Genomic DNA, 20968 nt, shown 5'->3' on the forward strand with positions numbered 1-20968 from the left:
TTTATTTACTAATTGATGGCTTACCATTTGAAGATCTGTGTGTACACAGAACAAGTGGTTCAGTTTTTGTTTTTATGGTTAAGTTGCTCTAAGTATAAGTTTATAACTAACAACTGATGATGTAAAATACAGTATTATAAATCGCTAAAGTATTATTTCTTTATATCTAGAAGTGAATCCAGTGTCTTATTAGTCAATGTCAATTTTTTCACTTATCCTCGCAACTAAAGGTATGCAATTCAACGGATTGTTCTATTGGCTGTTGTCTCTGAAATATCCATCCAATTATTGAGAGCCAAGACCGGTAAATAGCTGGGACTGCTTACACTTACTATCCGTTTCCCTGAGGAAATCCCATGACGCTGTGGTCACGTGGGGGGTGAAACGCGTGTCGGCAGTGACGTACACAGAGCAGGCTGCTCTGCCGTGGACCAAGCAAGTTTGTAATTAGGTTGCAACAATTGGAAACAAAGTTGGCATTTACAGCTTACAGCAAGTCATTTGGATGCACACATGCTTGTCGCTTTTGCCTTTGTGGATTGCTTAAACAGGAACCGTGAGTTGCCGCAGTAGTGGGAAGGATTATTACCCCACTGAGCATGTTATTATATGGCGTTTTTCATTTGGCACACGGTAACACTTAACCTGGACGGTATTCACTAAAGGTAATATTGGAGAAACAATCCTAAAATTGTCAAGGATCAGCTATTAATCTCACACAGTCTGATATTATCAGGACGTGAGTGATAACGGCTTCTACACATAGGAGATCTCCTTTAAAGCTTATGTTACTTTGTCTTTATTTGTTTGTAATATTTATATCCTTTGTTACAAACTCAATATGCGGTTTTCTTGTGACCTTAGCCTGGGGGACCGAGCATAGATCCTAATTTATATTTTCATGACACCGGATCCTTCAGTTGTGTTAGGGGTACCCTCTGAAATAGGTGTTGTCCGGTACCCCCTGGTCCAATGTTACTGTTTTGAGCATGCTTTACTTATGTACTTATTGGATGTTTTACATAAAGTTTATTGTTCTTTGTGTGCATTAACATTTAACATTGTATTCACAATATTCACTTGCCTTCTTAAAGGTAGTCCTAAACACAAACATAGATCCTCATGGTGTATCAAGATGGCCGATTTGTGCATACTTGCATAGTCATCCTCTGTTAGAGGTGTAATTTGTTTGAGAGGTATTATAAGTACAAAGCTTATGTTTGTATGCTCTATATTCTTGCTCTAAGACAGAAAGGCATTTGCTCTCTGTGTACTATCTGGATGTGGTTCTTATGCATAGCCTTGTATCTGTGATTCTATATCTGTTATAAGCTTGCATGAACAATATTGCACTGTGTTTATTTCCAAATATTTAAATCTGGTAAGGTTATTGTAACCTAATAAAATGAAAACGCTGAAATCCCTGTCTTATGTGTAGTTACTTATAAGGTCTCTACATTATTTCTCTCTTTTCTAGTTTGTTCATAATTTTTTAAGGGTCTGCATTTTCTATCCTATACATAGGTTTTTCTAGGTCTAAATTTATGACTTAGATTATTAAAACACATAGCCTGACTCCCCTTATGTTTATTATCTTTTCTATATAACACGGGCTATTAATTGTCTAACTATCTCTAACAATCTGAACTGGAATCTGAAAAGGATAAACACATACAGTACAGCTCATTACCTGCATGCAAAGCACTAAGTGCAGGTTTTAAGTTTTATTGCCAACTTTATGTACTGGAAAAAAGTCAGCAGCGATCCCTAGAACCCTCCTCGAATCACCCTGATGAGACAGGAGAGAATACGTGACGTCAGATGCCAATAGTCACGTGGTACAACTCGACTGGAGAACGACTCCAAGAAAGATCGGTAAAATCCGTTACATCAAAAGGGTAATATACCTACAACACGAAAGGGTGAGACACCCGTTCTTTGATCAAGATTCCCAACGGAGATAACAGGTACTATCCATCTAATACACACTGTGTTTACTGTGTTGTTTTATTAAGCCTCTGGGACTGTGAACGGACCGTAACGGATCTGACAGGTATCTTGTTTTTATCCATAGGAATACTACATCACTGATTGCAGTGACAAATGTTTGAAAAGCTTTTTTAACACGTAACACTGGTGGTATACTTAAATAAGACTGTGCAACAGAGTGTGGATTCTGCAACAAAATAGCACTATCCGGTATCAAGCTAATGTACATTGAAACTTTTTATTGAATCTTTTTACTGATTTTTAACTACTTTTATTTCAACAGTTACTATGAATGTTACAGGTCTGATTTATATTTAACAATTAGGCCACATTGTGCTTCAGGGAGACATCCCACCTCTTTTCTGATTATACCTTTTTAATAAATATTTGTGAAATACTAGAAAGTGCTGATGTCTTTAGCCGAATAGGCGCCCTCTCTATACATATATCTTGTGTTATACTGTTTTTTCCAGACAATATTTGGGGAATTATCTTTTAGAGAGGTGTATGATATCTACTCTCATAGCGCAAAACTTTACTTTGTATTTGTTGAAAATTTATGCTTACCTGATAAATGTATTTTTTTTTGACACGATGAGTCCACGGATCATCCAATTACTATTGGGAATATCACCCCTGCCCAGCAGGAGGCGGCAAAGAGCACCACAGCAAAGCTGATAAATATCACCTCCCTTCCCACCCGTCATTCGACTGAAGTAAAGGAGAGAAAGGAAGCAACAAGGTGCAGAGGTGTCTGAAGTTTATAACAAACCAACAACCTGTCTATAAAACAGGGCGGGCTGTGGACTTGTGTCAAAAAAAGAAATAAATTTATCAAGTAAGCATAAATTTTATTTTCTTTTTAATGACACGATGAGTCCACGGATCTAATTACTATTGGGAATAAATACCCAAGCTAGAGTACACAGATAAGGGAGGGACAAGACCGGGAACCTAAACGGAAGCCACCACTGCTTGAAGAACCTTTCTCCCAAAAGCGGCCTCAGCCGAGGCAAAAGTGTCAAATTTGTGGAATTTTGAAAAAGTGTGAAGAGAGGACCAAGTTGCAGCCTTGCAAATCTGTTCTACGGAAGCTTCATTTTTTTAATGCCCATGAGGAAGAAACAGCCCTCGTGGAATGAGCCGTAACCCTCTCTGGAGGTTGCTGTCCAGCAGTTTCATAAGCAAAACAAATGATACTCTTCATCCAAAAAGAAAGAGAAGTAGCCGTAGCTTTCTGGCCCTTACGTTTCCCCGAGAAAATCACAAACAAGGCAGAGGACTGACGAAAATCCTTGGTCGCCTGTAAGTAAAATTTTAGAGCACGGACCACGTCTAAATTGTGTAGAAGTCGTTCCTTCTGAGAAGAAGGATTAGGACACAATGAAGGAACCACAATCTCCTGATTAATGTTCCGGTCAGAAACAACTTTAGGAAGAAAACCTTACTTTGTACGTAAAACTACCTTATCCGAATGAAAAATAAGATAAGGTGACTCGTACTGTAATGCCGAGAGCTCTGACACTCTACGAGCAGAAGAAATAGCCACTAGAAACAAAACTTTCCAAGATAACTTAATATCTAAGGAATGCATAGGCTCAAACGAAGCCTCTTGAAGATCCTTAAGAACTAAATTAAGACTCCAGGGAGGAGTAACTGGTTTGAATACAGGCCTGATCCTGACTAAGGCCTGACAAAACGACTGCATGTCTGGAACGTCTGCGTAGCAAAATAGACAAGGCAGATATTTGACCCTTTAGGGAACTTGCCGATAATCCCTTCTCCAAACCTTCTTGGAGAAATGACAGAATTCTAGGAATCCTAACTCTACTCCAAGAGTAGCCTTTGGATTCACACCAATATAGGTATTTACGCCATATCTTATGGTAAATCCTTCTAGTCACAGGTTTACGAGCCTGAATAATGGTCTCAATGACCGAATCTGAAAATCCCCGCTTAGATAAAATTAAGCGTTCAATCTCCAAGCAGTCAGCTTCAGAGAAACTAGATTTGGATGAAGGAAGGGCCCCTGAAGTAGAACGTCCTTCCTCAACGGAAGTCTCTAAGGTGGAAGAGATGACATTTCCACCAGATCTGCATACCAAATCCTGCGAGGCCAAGCCGGTGCAATGAGGATCACCGACGCCCTCTCCTGCTTGATTCGAGCAATGACCCGAGGGAGAAGAGCGAACGGAGGAAATAGGTATGCCAGACTGAAATTCCAAGGTACCGCCAGGGCGTCTATTAACATCGACCTGAGGGTCCCTTGACCTCTATCCGTACCTCGTAAGCTTGGCATTCTGTTGAGATGCCATGAGATCCAATTCTGGCTGACCCCATTCGAGAATCAGGCTGGAAAACACTTCCGGATGGAGTTCCCACTCCCCCAGGTGAAAGGTCTGTCTCCTCAGAAAGTCCAAATACAAAGAGTATTCCAGCCACCAAATTTTCTTAAAAGACCTTTATTTCACATGGGGTCCCAAACAAAGAGTTACAACGTTTCAAGCCTCAGCAGGCTCTTAATCATGTATAATTGGATACAGAGGTAAATGCCTTTATATACCCTCATCTATTATTCTACATCCTGTGTTGGAATTTAACTGCACAATAGTGCCATCTTGTGGATGCAATAATTCAATGCAACTCCAGATTCAACACAGGTGGTGTATAAACACATAAATAAAAACACTTAAAGAGACAAACAACCATGTACAAATATTAAAAAGAGGAAAAATACACAACCTTAGTAAAAAATATATTACAATCAACTAATGTTTTTTTCATATTATTAGACAGTATAGGATCTTTATTTCAATGTATTATGAAACAGTATAAGATCTTTATTTCAATGTATTAGCAGCAAATTTTATCAGAAAAAAACATAATTTATGCTTACCTGATAAATTTATTTCTCTTGTAGTGTATCCAGTCTACGGATCATCATTACTTGTGGGATATTCTCCTTCCCAACAGGAAGTTGCAAGAGGATCACCCACAGCAGAGCTGCTATATAGCTCCTCCCCTAACTGTCATATCCAGTCATTCGACCGAAAACAAACAGAGAAAGGAGAAACCATAGGGTGCAGTGGTGACTGTAGTTTAATTAAAATTTAGACCTGCCTTAAAAGGACAGGGCGGGCCGTGGACTGGATACACTACAAGAGAAATAAATTTATCAGGTAAGCATAAATTATGTTTTCTCTTGTTAAGTGTATCCAGTCCACGGATCATCCATTACTTGTGGGATACCAATACCAAAGCTAAAGTACACGGATGATGGGAGGGACAAGGCAGGATTAAGCGGAAGGAACCACTGCCTGAAGAACCTTTCTCCCAAACACAGCCTCCAAAGAAGCAAAAGTATCAAATTTGTAAAATTTTGAAAAAGTGTGAAGCGAAGACCAAGTCGCAGCCTTGCAAATCTGTTCAACAGAGGCCTCATTTTTGAAGGCCCAGGTGGAAGCCACAGCTCTAGTAGAATGAGCTGTAATCCTTTCAGGGGGCTGCTGTCCAGCAGTCTCATAGGCTAGGCATATTACGCTCCGAAGCCAAAAGGAAAGAGAGGTTGCCGAAGCTTTTTGACCTCTCCTCTGTCCAGAGTAAACGACAAACAGGGAAGATGTTTGACGAAAATCCTTAGTAGCTTGTAAGTAAAACTTCAAGGCACGGACTACGTCCAGATTATGTAAAAGACGTTCCTGCTTTGAAGAAGGATTAGGGCACAACGATCTCTTGATTGATATTCTTGTTAGAAACCACCTTAGGTAAAAACCCAGGTTTGGTACGCAGAACTACCTTATCTGCATGAAAAATCAGATAAGGAGAATCACATTGTAAGGCAGATAGCTCAGAGACTCTCCGAGCCGAGGAAATAGCCACATCAAAAACAGAACTTTCCAAGATAAAAGTTTAATATCAATGGAATGAAGGAATTCAAACGGAACTCCTTGAAGAACCTTAAGAACCAAGTTTAAGCTCCACGGGGGAGCAACAGGTTTAAACACAGGCTTAATTCTAACCAAAGCCTGGCAAAATGCCTGGACGTCTGGAACCTCTGCCAGACGCTTGTGCAAAAGAATAGACAGAGCAGAAATCTGTCCCTTTAAGGAACTAGCTGATAATCCTTTGTCCAAACCCTCTTGGAGAAAAGACAATATTCTAGGAATCCTAACCTTACTCCATGAGTAATTCTTGGATTCACACCAATAAAGATATTTACTCCATATCTTGTGGTAGATTTTCCTGGTAACAGGCTTTCGTGCCTGTATTAAAGTATCAATGACCGACTCAGAGAAGCCACGCTTTGATAGAATCAAGCGTTCAATCTCCATGCAGTCAGTCTCAGAGAAATTAGATTTGGATGATTGAAAGGACCTTGTATCAGAAGGCAGAGTCCATGGTGGAAAGGATGACATGTCCACTAGGTCTGCATACCAAGTCCTGCGTGGCCACGCAGGTGCTATCAGAATCACCGATGCTCTCTCCTGTTTGATTTTGGCAATCAGTCGAGGGAGCAGAGGAAACGGTGGAAACACATAAGCCAGGTTGAAGAACCAAGGCGCTGCTAGAGCATCTATCAGCGTCGCTTCTGGGTCCCTGGACCTGGATCCGTAACAAGGAAGCTTGGCGTTCTGGCGAGACGCCATGAGATCCAACTCTGGTTTGCCCCAACGATGAATCAACTGAGCAAACACCTCCGGATGGAGTTCCCACTCCCCCGGATGGAAAGTCTGACGACTTAGAAAATCCGCCTCCCAGTTCTCCACGCCTGGGATATGGATTGCTGACAGGTGGCAAGAGTGGTACTCTGCCCAGCTAATTATTTTTGAGACTTCTAACATCGCTAGGGAACTCCTGGTTCCCCCTTGATGGTTGATGTAAGCCACAGTCGTGATGTTGTCCGACTGAAATCTGATGAACCTCAGTGTTGCTAACTGAGGCCAAGCCAGAAGAGCATTGAATATTGCTCTTAACTCCAGAATATTTATTGGAAGGAGTTTCTCCTCCTGAGTCCACGATCCCTGTGCCTTCAGGGAATTCCAGACTGCACCCCAAACTAGAAGGCTGGCATCTGTTGTTACAATTGTCTAATCTGGCCTGCGAAAGGTCATACCCTTGGGCAGGTGTACCCGAGACAACCACCAGAGAAGAGAATCTCTGGTCTCTTGATCCAGATTTAGCAGAGGGGACAAATCTGTGTAATCCCCATTCCACTGACTCAGCATGCATAATTGCAGCGGTCTGAGATGAAGGCGCGCAAATGGCACTATGTCCATTGCCGCTACCATTAAGCAGATTACCTCCATACACTGAGCTACCGAAGGGCGCGGAATGGAGTGAAGAACACGGCAAGCATTTAGAAGTTTTGATAACCTGGACTCCGTCAGGTAAATTTTCATTTCTACAGAATCTATAAGAGTCCCTAAGAAGGAGACTGTTGTGAGTGGGGATAGAGAACTCTTTTCCTCGTTCACTTTCCACCCGTGCAACCTCAGAAATGCCAGGACTGTCTCTGTATGAGACTTGGCAACTTGAAAGCTTGACGCCTGTATCAGGATGTCGTCTAGATACGGAGCCACCGCTATGCCTCGCGGTCTTAGAACAGCCAGAAGTGAGCCCAGAACCTTCGTAAAGATTCTCGGGGCTGTAGCCAACCCTAAGGGAAGAGCTACAAATTGGTAATGCCTGTCTAGAAAGGCAAACCTTAGAAACCGACGATAATCCTTGTGAATCGGTATGTGAAGGTAGGCATCCTTTAAGTCCACTGTGGTCATGTACTGACCTTCTTGGATCATGGGTAGGATGGTCCGAATAGTTTCCATTTTGAAAGATGGAACTCTGAGGAATTTGTTTAAGATCTTTAGATCCAAAATTGGTCTGAAGGTTCCCTCTTTTTTGGGAACCACAAACAGATTCGACTAAAAACCCTGTCCTTGTTCCGTCCGCGGAACTGGATGGATCACTCCCATAACTAGGAGGTCTTGCACACAGCGTAGGAATGCCTCTTTCTTTATCTGATTTGCAGATAGCCTTGAAAGATGAAATCTCCCTTGTGGAGGGGAAGCTTTGAAGTCCAGAAGATATCCCTGAGATATGATCTCCAACGCCCAGGGATCCTGAACATCTCTTGCCCACGCCTGGGCGAAGAGAGAAAGTCTGCCCCCTACTAGATCCGTCGCCGGATAGGGGGCCGTTCCTTCATGCTGTCTTAGAGGCAGCAGCAGGCTTTCTGGCCTGCTTGCCTTTGTTCCAGGACTGGTTAGGTTTCCAGGCCTGCTTAGATTGAGCAAAAGTTCCCTCTTGTTTTGAAGCGGAGGAAGTTGATGCTGCACCTGCCTTGAAATTTCGAAAGGCACGAAAATTAGACTGTTTGGCCTTTGCTTTGGCCCTGTCCTGAGGAAGGGTGTGACCCTTACCTCCAGTAATGTCAGCAATAATTTCATTCAAACCAGGCCCAAATAAGGTCTGCCCCTTGAAAGGAATGTTGAGTAATTTAGACTTCGAAGTCACGTCAGCTGACCAGGATTTAAGCCATAGCGCCCTACGCGCCTGGATGGCGAATCCGGAATTCTTAGCCGTTAGTTTAGTCAAATGAACAATGGCATCAGAAACAAATGAGTTAGCTAGCTTAAGTGTTCTAAGCTTGTCAATAATTTCAGTCAATGGAGCTGTATGGATGGCCTTTTCCAGGGCCTCAAACCAGAATGCCGCCGCGGCAGTGACAGGCGCAATGCATGCAAGGGGCTGTAAAATAAAACCTTGTTGAATAAACATTTTCTTAAGGCAACCCTCCAATTTTTTATCCATTGGATCTGAAAAAGCACAACTGTCCTCAACCGGGATAGTGGTACGCTTTGCTAAAGTAGAAACTGCTCCCTCCACCTTAGGGACCGTTTGCCATAAGTCCCGTGTAGTGGCGTCTATTGGAAACATTTTTCTAAATATAGGAGGTGGGGAAAAAGGCACACCCGGTCTATCCCACTCCTTGCTAATAATTTCTGTAAGCCTTTTAGGTATAGGAAAAACATCAGTACACACCGGTACCGCATAGTCACGGAGGTCCTCAAGCTTAAATTTAAAATTAGAAATCTCTGAATCAGGTTTCCCCGAATCAGAGATGTCACCCACAGACTGAAGCTCTCCGTCCTCATGATCTGCATATTGTGACGCAGTATCAGACATGGCCCTTACAGCACCTGCGCGCTCTGTATTTCTCCTAACCCCAGAGCAATCGCGCTTGCCTCTTAATTCAGGCAACCTGGATAATACCTCTGACAGGGTATTATTCATGATTGCAGCCATGTCCTGCAAGGTAATCGCTATGGGCGTCCCTGATGTAATTGGCGCCATATTAGCGTGCATCCCCTGAGCGGGAGGCGAAGGGTCTGACACGTGGGGAGAGTTAGTCGGCATAACTTCCCCCTCGTCAGAATCCTCTGGTGATATTTCTTTTATAGTTAAAGACTGATCTTTACTGTTTAAGGTGAAATCAATACATTTAGTACACATTCTCCTATGGGGCTCCACCATGGCTTTCAAACATAATGAACAAGTAGTTTCCTCTATGTCAGACATGTTTAAACAGACTAGCAATGAGACTAGCAAGCTTGGAAAACACTTTAAACAAGTTTACAAGCAATATAAAAAACGTTACTGCACCTTTAAGAAACACAAATTTTGTCAAAATTTGAAATAACAGTGAAAAAAGGCAGTTACACTAATGAAATTTTAACAGTGTATGTAACAAGTTAGCAGAGCATTGCACCCACTTGCAAATGGATATTAACCCCTTAATACCCAAAACTGAATAATAAAAGACAAAAACGTTTTTTTTTTTTGTTTTTTGTTTTTTTTCAAACAGTCACAACAACTGCCACAGCTCTACTGTGGCTTTTTACCTCCCTCAAAAACGACTTTGAAGCCTTTTGAGCCCTCCAGAGAAGTCTTGGAACATGCAGGAAGAAGCTGGATGTCTCTGTCAGTATTTTTAGCTGCACAGAAAAGCACTAAAATAGGCCCTTCCCACTCATATTGCAACAGTGGAAAGCCTAAGGAAACTGCTTGTAGGCAGAATTCAAGCCAGCCATGTGGAAAAAAAACTAGGCCCCAATAAGTTTTATCACCAAATACATATAAAAACGATTAAACATGCCAGCAAACGTTTTATATTACATTTTTATAAGAGTATGTATCTCTATTAATAAGCCTGATACCAGTAGCTATCACTGCATTTAAGGCTTTACTTACATTAGTTCGGTATCAGCAGCATTTTCTAGCAAATTTCATCCCTAGAAAAATATTAACTGCACATACCTTTTTGCAGGAAAACCTGCACGCCATTCCCTCTCTGAAGTTACCTCACTCCTCAGAATATGTGAGAACAGCCATGGATCTTAGTTACTTCTGCTAAGATCATAGAAAACGCAGGCAGATTCTTCTTCTAAATACTGCCTGAGATAAACAGTACACTCCGGCACCATTTAAAAATAACAAACTTTTGATTGAAGAATAAACTAAGTATAAAACACCACACTCCTCTTACGACCTCCATCTTGGTTGAGGCTTGCAAGAGAATGACTGGCTATGACAGTTAGGGGAGGAGCTATATAGCAGCTCTGCTGTGGGTGATCCTCTTGCAACTTCCTGTTGGGAAGGAGAATATCCCACAAGTAATGGATGATCCGTGGACTGGATACACTTAACAAGAGAAAAGGCTCCAATCGAAATCCTTGTTCATACCCTTTGGCCATCTCTCTCATTTTCAGTAATTGTTCCCTATCTCCACCTCTTCTGGGCCTATCAACCTGCTCAAGAATTTGGAACCTAAGTTGGCTGATATTATGACCCATAGAGAGGAAGTGAGAGGAAACTGGAGCTTCTTTATTTTTGCATCTAATGTTAGATTTGTGTTCAGTTATCCTTTCCCTTACCTCTCTACAGGTCTCACCAATATAAATTTGGCCACACGGGCATTTAATAAGATAGATACAGTATGTAGCTCTACATGTTAGGTACTTATTTATTTTGAATTTCTTCCCAGTAGTGGGATGGTAAAAGTTTTCTCCCTTAATCATAGAGCTACAGTTGGAGCAATTCAGACATGGGTAGCAGCCATATTTCTTAGGCCCAATGGTTCTCTGGCTCTCTTGTTTATGGCTACCAATATCTGAGTGCACCAACATATCTTTAATGCTTCTATTTTTCTTATAGGCCACCATTAGATTCTCTCTAAATTCCAAAACCTCTGGGTGGCAGTCTTTTATTATATGCCAATTTTTCTTCAAAATACCAGTGATTTTATTACTTAGCCTATTAAATTGTGTGACAAAAATCATACGATTTGTCTTTGGTTTTTGTTCTTTGTTTATCTTATCCAAGTTGTTCTTTTCCAGAATTGCATCTAATTGTTTGGAGATTAACAATGGAGGATAATTTCTATTTATAAATTTATTTGCCATTTGTTCCAACCTATATTTACATTGTTCTTGATCTGATACTATTCTTTTCACTCGAGTGAACTGACTTTTGGGAATTGCTTGAAAAATATTTTCTGGATGATAACTCCCATATTTCAACAAATTATTCCTGTCAGTACTCTTTGTGTAAAGATCAGTATATAAAAATCCTCCTCTGTTATAAACAGTTGTATCCAGATACTCAATTCTCACTTTGTTCATATTTAGTGTATAGTATATTCTCTGTTTATCTGCTCCGGTGCTTCTGCTTGCTGGGAGGGGATGTATAAAACTTGCACTTCATATGTTCTGTGCACTTACATTTCTCTTCCTACAATTCATTTAATTAGCATGAAAGGAAATAAGCTATGCGCAAATTACAAATCAAGGGGTGATCAGATATTAACAATAAAAAGAACAATGCTCTCCATGCTCTCCCTATTGCTATGCCCCCCCCCCTCCAGCCCTCTGGCCCCGGTGCAGTTGCTTTCTACCACATGGTGCATGTCAGAGTAGGAGTCTCTGCTGCGAGCAAAATTAATAACACACCTTGCTTAGTCCTGAGCGGTCCGGTCAGGCAGTGGGTTGCTGCACTGCTGTCTGCCTCAAAAAGGAAAGGTCTGTGTGACTGTGTAGCTAAGCCGAATACATAGCCGGTGAGCAGAAAGCGATTGCAAAGTCTTGCACCAACAGAGCAGTGAGACAGTGACTTAATTTAGTTTTACCCCCCATGTCATGATGTTGATGTCATCATGGACCCGCCAGTGGTTTTGGAAATTAATTGTGTCGTGTCAGTGTTCTCACCTGCTGTCTGTAGACACTTGACTCACTCTGTAATACAGCAGTGGAATGCTCAAGCAGCACTGGTAACTGCTTGGGAGTCACTTCTTCTCGCCGGGTAATTGACTGGGGCCCTGGGTAGCTGAGCTCTGGAATCTGCTCCACACCGCAAGTCTTAGTTCACAACTGGCACCCTCGCTCTCAGTCAGCTCTCTCAGTCTCCTGCTGCAACAACATGGTGACGGGACTGACACTAAGTGAGCAGCACTCTGCCTGATCTGTTCACACTCAGTTGATGACGGACGACGAACGGACGACGAACGGCCGCACGTGACAACACCTGACCACCAGTCAGATGCTCCTAACAATTTCCCGCCCGGCAACTCAGCCCAGAGTCTCAGACAATACTCATGTCTGATTGGCTGAGGGGCGGGCAGGCAGGGCTGAGGGCTCCAGAGGCTTGAACTTACAAGCCTCTGGTGGGAGCAGTATGGGCCGCATGAGAGACTGCTGCATTAGCTCTCATTCCCCACTGGGTGGCAGTCTCTGGCGGCCCATACAGTATTACATTCATATTGCGCAATGGAAGGATAGCTGGCCTCTACTTTCTTGCGCAATATGAATGTAATTACTTAATATTACGTTTTTAAACAATATAATAATGTCAATAAAATACTGAATTTGGTGGAGGGGTGAGGGGTGGGGGGTAGGGGGGTCACCTTTTAAGATGGAAAAAAAAAGTTGGGGAAAAAAGTTTTTTTTTTAAATTATGATTATTTTTTTATAAAAAAGGATGTAATACACCACATTAGCCAGGGGAGGCACTGCCTCACCTGCCTCCTATGAGTGCACGTCACTGGTATGGGTATAAACATGTGAGGGTATATAAAAAGGATTCTCTATGAATACTACTAATACAGACTTTTTTACTTTTATTTTTGATAAAGCCCTTGAAACCTCTTCCTCTGTAAAAAGAAAAGTACTACTCACATTATCATTTACAGTAACATTCCTTAATATAATCTCACTATCTTTACCATCTGTTGTAAAGACGGAACTAAAGTAATCATTTAAACAGTTTGCTATTTATTTATCTTCTTCCACTACTCTATCATCATTCTTGATTCTTACTATCCCTCTGTTAGTTTCTCTTTTCACTGATATATCTAAAGAAGGTTTTGTCACCGTGTTTTTACAGATTGTGCAATTTTCTCTTCTGCATCAGCTTTAGCCTTTCTGATTAACTGCTTTGTCATCTTTTGATGGGTTCTCCATTTATCATTATCCTCTTCTGAGCCAATGAGTTTGAATTTTTTTATAGACTGTCTTTTTTGTCTTAACTGCATGTGCTACTTCTCTTGAAAACCCTATTGGTTTTCTTTTTTTTTTACTTTTACAAACAAGCCTAATACAGTGTTTCGTTGCATCTAGAATAGCATTTTTAAAATATCCCCACTGTTCTTACTCCTGTAATCTGTGCCATCCCTTTTAGAGATTCATCTAGGTATCTGCCCATGTAAAAAAAATCAGTTGTTCTAAAGTCTAAGACTTTTGTTTTACTATGGTTGCTCAGTACCTTTGCCTGAATATTAAACCATACAGACTGATGATCACTAGAGCCTAAGTTCTCACCCACAGACAGCTCAGATACTAAATCACTGTTTGTAAGTACTAAATCTAATATAGTTCCTTTACGTGTTGGTTCTTTTACTAGTTGCTCAAGTGATTCCCCTTGTAAAGATTACAGGATATATTTACTTCTAGTTGATTTGGCAACAGGTACTTCCCAGTCTACATCAGGCATATTAAAGTCTCCCACTACTATAACATTGCCCTTCATTGCAATTTTGGCTATTTAATCAATGAATAAATTGTCTGATGCTTCATCCTGTAATGGTGGTCTATATACTACCCCTATTCTAAACACCTGTTTCCCTTCAGTTTCTATAGTTACCAAAACACTTTCTACAATGTCATTTGTTTCTACAATTTCAGTTACTTTAATATTTTCTTTCATGTACAGACCAACTCCTCCCCCCCCTTTTTCCTACTTTATTTTTTTTTAACAAAATGTAACCAGGTATGACTTGTTCCTAGTCGTGAGAGTCATTGCACCATGTCTCTGTTATAGCTACTAAATCCAACTTATCTTGAATCATTATTGCAGTAAGTTCAGGTAATTTACTTACTAAACTGCGAGCATTTGTGCACATTGCACGAAGAACATTTCTACAATTCTCAAATCCTTTTGCATGGTCAATACAACCCCTGCCTACATTATTCAAGTCTTATTCCTAAAAGTAGTGTTTTTTTATTAAATAAACTAGAATGTAAAATTTGGTTGACTGTTTTCTCATGCTCTGGGGGACAGATGGGTATATTAACACTGTCCCCCTTCTTTAGTTTAAATTGCTGCTAATAAAGTCTTCAATTCTTTACTGAATATTCCTGTCCCTTTAATATCCAGATGCAAACCATCCTTCTTATAAAAGCTACTATATCAAGCCAAACAGGGCTTTGATGGCTAACAAAACCATCTCATACCCTCATTAATAAATAATATAAAATAAAAATAATAATTCCCCAAAATTAAATTACTATCAGTAAAGTGCTATTGGGCCTATAATTAACCATTTGTTTTTTCCATCCTAAATGCAACATTTTGTACTTTGTAATATTTAACTTCAGACTCCACTCACTTGCTCAGTCACTGAGAAACTCACTGATAACTTAATGTCTGAATGTTCAGTAGTAAAAGACGTGTGTATCATCATCTTGTACTACACTAGTAATATTTTAGCTTTGTGCGAATTTCCTGCACTGAAGGCTTTGTTAGAGCCGTGTGATTAGCAATCCTATATCTCTAACATGCAGCAAACTGTCACTAACTGGTGCCACTAGTCACTTTCTGGTATCTATCTATATTGGGAAATGAGCACACAGAGCTGCACTTACTCTAGGAATCCCGGCTTGTGCTTCATCTCATTGTGAGGTCCAAACTGTATCTGGCACTGGTACCCGGCAAACTCGCACGCTTTATCAAACGACACAGGGTGAGACCCATTCAGAATGTCATCTCGCGCCTGAGAACAACAGAGGAGTAATATGAGGTAATGTTCACCTAGCAGTACAGACTGGTGCACACCACACTATCAGTGCTATAGGTACCTGCACATAAAGCAGATTGAGCTGTACAGGGTCCCTCGAATCAACATTCTGATCAGAGTAGAAAAACTTGCGTCTGAGAAGAAGTGTCTCATTTTCATCCACCCCTTGTTCCCGTAAAGTACGTCCGGGGTCCAGCCAGTTCACTGTGGAGAAAGGATTAACAGTAAATAAAGAGAGTTTCATCAGATCACATGCTGCTACATTTGTTTCCGGACTCGTATTGACAAGATTAGTACACAAAATCATTCATTACTGCTGGGAATAAAACACCTGGCCACCAGGAAGAGGCAAAGACAACCCAGCCAAAGCTTTAAGTATACCTCCCACTTCTCCTACTCCCCCAGTCATTCAGCCGAGGAAATAAGGAAACATAGGAGAAACACTAGGGGTATAGAGGTGCCAGAAGATAAGGAAAAAGGCCGTCTAAAAAAAAAAAAAAAAAAAAAAAAAGGGCGGGTTTGTGGACTCTCCCTGCCAGGAAGGAAAATAATTTATCAGGAAAGCATAAAATGTTTCCCTTCCAATGGCAGGGAGAGTCCACGAAATCATTCATTACTGTTGGGAATTCAATACCCAAGCTAGAGAGGACATAGATTGAACAGGGAGGGAAATAATGCAGACTGACCTAATCTGAAGGCACCACTGCTTGAAGTACTTTTCTCCCAAAAGAAGCCTCAGCTGAGGCAAAAACATCAAACTTGTAAAACTTTGAAAAGGTATGTAGAGAGGACCAGGTACCTAACAGATTTTTTCCATAGAAGCTTCGCTTGTAAAAGCCCATGAAAAGGACTTTGTGCGGAGTGAGCCGTAATCCTCTCAGGAGGCTGTTGACCAGCTTCCACATAAGCCAAACTATTTACATTTCTCAGCCAAAAGGAAAGAGAAGTCACAGTGGCCCTCTGGCCCTTGTGTTTACCAGCATACAAAACAAAAGGAAGAAGATTGTCTAAAATCCTTGGTAGCATGAAGATAAAATTTTAAAAGCACCCACAACATCCAGATTGTGTAGCAAACGATCCTAAAGAGAGGAAGGGTTGGGACAAAAGAAGAAGAAACTATAATTTCCTGATTGATATAGCGGTCAGAGACAGCCTTAGGAAGGAAACACAACATGGTACGTAAAACCGCCTTATCCGCATGGAATAGAAGATAAGGGGAATCACACTGAAAAGCAGACAACTCAAACTCTGGGAGCAGAAGAAATAGCCAACAAAACAAAACTTTCCACAACAAAAGTTTAATATCAACAAAGGGAAACCACACATTGTGGTAAATGCGACAAGTAACCGGCTTACGAGCCTGAATCAGGGTATAAATAACCCTTATCAGAGAAACCTCTTTTGGAGAGAACTAAGCGTTCAATCTCAACGCAGACAGCCTCAGAGAACATAGATTTTGGTGAAGGAACAGGCCTTAAACCAGAAGGTCCGCTCGAAGAGGCAATCTCCATGGAGGAGAGGATGACATTTTCACTAGGTCTGTGAACCAGGTCCTGAGAGGCCATGCCAGAGCAACGAGGCCCGCTCCCATTTAAGGCGTGCGATCACTCGAAGAAGACAAAACGGAGGAAACAGTAGTAGAGGTTAAACTTATGTATCTAATGCGTCCACCGACATCGCCTGAGAATCTCTTGATCTCGATCCGTATCTGGGCAGCTTGGTATTGAGCAGATGCCATGAGGTCTATCCGGAACCCCCCACCTGAGAGTTACCTCGGAGAACACTTCAGGATGAAGAGACCACTCCCCCCACGGTGGAAGGTCTGTCTGCTCAGGAAGTCTGCTTCCCAACTGCCCGCCCCCAGGATGTGAATGGCCGATATGTGACAATTGTGTGACGCTGCCCACTGAATGATGCGAGACACCTCCCTCATTGCCAGGGATCTCCTCGTTCCCCCTGATGATTGATATAGGCCACTTAAGTTATGTTGTCTGATTGGAATCTGATAAACCGGACAGAACAAATCAGAGGCCATGACCTCAGAGCATTGAAGATGGCTCTTAACTCCAAAATTTTGATTGGAAGGGAGGACTCCTCTGATTGGAAGGGAGGACTCCTCTAGCAACCAGGTTCCCTGAGCTTTCAAGGGACCCCAAACCGCTCGCCAGCCAAGGAGGCTGGCATCCTTAGTCACAATCTCCCAGGATGGTTGCAAAAAGAATGTGCCTTGAGACAGATGTTCCTGAATAAGCCACCAAGAGAGACTCTCTCGTCTGGCCGTCCAGAATGATAGTTACAATTCCTGAGCATGAAAGGGGACAAAAGGAATAATATCTATGGTAGCCACCATGAGACCCTCCACCTCCATGCACTGAGCCACTGATGGACAAACTTTGGACCGTAGAAAACGGCAAGCAGAGAGAAGTTTGGCTCGGCGTGATCCGTAAGAAAAATCTGCATCACATATGAATCGATAACTGTTCCCAGAAAACACACCCTGGTGTTGGGAAGAAGCAAGCTTTTGTCCCAATTTATCTTCCACCCATGGGTATGAGACACAGAAGAGAGTCCATGTGAGATGTTGCCAACGGCAAAGATGGAGCTTGAACAAAAATATTGTCCCGGTAAGGAGCCGCCACGATTCCTTGCATTCCGGCTACCGCCAGTAGTGCCCCTTTGTGAAGATCCTTAAAACAGTAGATAAGCCAAATGGCAGAGCTACGGACTGGCAATGGATTGTTCAGAAAGGCAAAACGAAGGAATTGAAAATGATCCCTGTGGTATGGGACATAAAGATATGCATCCTTCAGGTCTAATGTGGTCATGAATTGACCCTGTTGAACTAAAGAAAGAATGGATTGAATAGTCTCCATCTTGAAGACTTGAGACAGGATGGGACGAAACGTTCCCTCCTTTTTCGAAAACACAAATAATTTTGAATAAAACCCCTGGCCCCATTCTGAAGGGGGCACTGGAACTATCACCCACCATAGAAGAGCGATCCTTTACGCAATTCAGAAAGGCTGTTCTCTTTTCGGGCTTTGTAGATAGCCTTGACAGAAGAAAACGACCCTTTGAAGGACAAAAACTAAACCCCATTTTGTACCCCGGGACACCACGTCCAGGACCCAGGGGCCCTGAACGTCCCAAAACCAAGCGTCCTGAAAAAAGGACAATCTGCACTCTACATGATCCAGTCCCAGATTGGGGGCCGCCCTTTCATGCCAACTTATTGTCGGCTGAGGGCTTCTTGCTCTTATTCCAAGACTGACTGGGCTTCCAGTTACTCTTGGGTTGATCAGCCTTTGAGGAGGCCGGAGATCGATGTCCCTTGTTTGAACGAAAGGAACGAAAATTACCAGACTGACTGCCCTTGGCACTAGCCTTTTTATCCTGGGGAAGGAAAGCCACCGGTCACTGTGGAAATAATAGAATTCAGGCCTGGACCGAACAACGTCTTCCTCTTAAAGGGTAAAGAAAGAAGTCTAGATTTGCATTCTACATCCATTGACCAGGATTTGAGCCAAAGAGCTCTTTGCGATAAAACCGCAAAGCCAGAAGACTTGGCATTCAGACGGATAATTTGCATATTAGCTTCACAAATAAAACATAATTTATGTAAGAACTTACCTGATAAATTCATTTATTTCATGGTGGCAAGAGTCCATGAGCTAGTGACGTATGGGATATACATTCCTACCTGGAGGGGGCAAAGTTTCCCAAACCTCAAAATGCCTACAAATACACCTCTCACCTCACTCATACTTCAGTTTAACATACAGCCAAGAAGTGAGGTGTAAAAAAAGGAGTAAAAAGCATACAAAAAAGAGAAACTGGAAAAAATGTGCTTTATACAAAATAGGGTGGGTCTCATGGACTCTTGCCACTATGAAAGAAATTGATTTATCAGGTAAGTTCTTACATAAATTATGTTTTCTTTCATGTAAGTGGCAAGTCCATGAGCTAGTGATGTATGGGATATAATACCCAAGATGTGGAAGTCCACTAGTCACTAGAGAGGGAGGGATAAAATAAAAACAGCTATTTCCGCTGAGAAATGAAATCCAAAAAAATTAAGTTTTCTTAAAAATGTCAGGAAAACTCAAATCAAAAGGCATTAGAATCAAACTGAGACAACTGCCTGAAGAACCTTTCTACCAAAGGCTGCTGCCGAAGAAGCAAACATCAAAATGGTAAAATTTAGTAAAAGTATGCAAAGGAGACCAAGTTGCTGCTTTGCAAATTTGATCAACTGAAGCTTCATTCTTAAAAGCCCAAGAAGTGGCAACTGATCTAGTAGACTGAGCTGTAATTCTCTGAGGCAGAGAATGCCCCGCCCCCAAATAAGCTTTGTGAATCAAAAGTTTCAACCAAGATGCCAAAGAAATGGCAGAGGCTTTCTGACCTTACATGGAGCCAGAAAAAATAACAAATAGACTAGAAGTTTTTCTGAAATCTTTAATATTTCAAAGCTCTTACCACATCCAAAGAATGTAAAGACCTTCCAAGAGAATTATTAGGATTAGGACATAAAGAAGGAACAACAATTTATCTATTGATGTTGTTAGAATTCACAACTTTAGGCAAACATTTAAATGAAGTCCGCAAAACAGCTTAATCTTGATGGAAAATCAGATAAGGAGACTCACAAGAGAGAGCAGACAATTTGGAAACTCTAGCAGAAGAGATGGCCACAAGAAAACAATTTCCAAGAAAGTAATTTAATATCCAAATAATGCATTGGCTCAAAAGGAGGAGCCTGCAAAATCTTCAAAACCAAAGGACTCCAAGGAGGAGAAATAGATTTAATGATAGGTTTAATATGAATCAAAGCCTGAACAAAACAGTGAATATCAGGAAGTTTAGCAATCTTTCTATGAAATAAGACAGAAAGAGCAGAAATGTGTCCTTTAAAAGTATTTGCCGACAAACCCTTATCCAAACCATCCTGAAGAAACTGTAAAATCCTAGGAATTCTGAAAGAATGCCAAGCATAATTATGAGTGGAACACCATAAAATATAGGTTTTCCAAACCCAAAGATAAATTTTCCTTTAAACAGACTTACGAGCCTGTATCATAGTGCTAATCACTGAGTCAGAAAAACCTCTATGACTAAGCACTAAGCATTCAATTTCCATCCCATCAAATTTAGAGATTTGAGATCCTGATGGAAAAACAGCCCTTGAGACAGAAGGTCTGGCCAAGGTTGGCAACTGGACATCCTGACAAGGTCTGCATACCAAAACCTGAGAGGCCAAGCTGGAGCTACCAGAAACACATAAGATTGTTCCATTATGATCTTTGAGATCACCTTTGGAAGAAGAACCAGAGGCGGAAAAATGTAAGCAGGTTGGTAAAACCAAGGAACTGCTAGAGCATCTACCATTTCCGCCTGAGGATCCTTGGACCTGGAAAGGTATCTTTGAAGCTTCTTGTTCAGACGTGAGGCCATCAGATGTATTTCTGGAGGACCCCACATCTGTAGCAATTGAAAAAACACATCTGGATGGAGGGACCACTCTCCCGGATGTAAAGTCTGTCGACTGAGATAATCTGCTTCCCAATTGTCTACTCCTGGAATATGAATCACAGAATATTGACAAGAGTTGGATTCCACCCAAGAAAGTATCAGAGA

At 41.5% G+C, this 20968-nt stretch overlaps 1 protein-coding gene across 1 annotated transcript in view; it reads right to left on the reverse strand.

Moving 5' to 3' along the window:
- Window positions 1-20968, reverse strand: part of TLN1 (talin 1) — a gene marked incomplete in the record, with an annotated part of 895533 nt that overhangs the window by 748429 nt on the left and 126136 nt on the right. The window contains 2 exon segments of the mRNA XM_053700951.1: window positions 15180-15307; window positions 15393-15535. Coding sequence (XP_053556926.1) covers window positions 15180-15307; window positions 15393-15535 — 271 coding nt within the window.

This window comes from Bombina bombina, chromosome 2, assembly GCF_027579735.1.
Source record: "Bombina bombina isolate aBomBom1 chromosome 2, aBomBom1.pri, whole genome shotgun sequence".
Taxonomy (NCBI): Eukaryota; Metazoa; Chordata; class Amphibia; order Anura; family Bombinatoridae; genus Bombina; species Bombina bombina.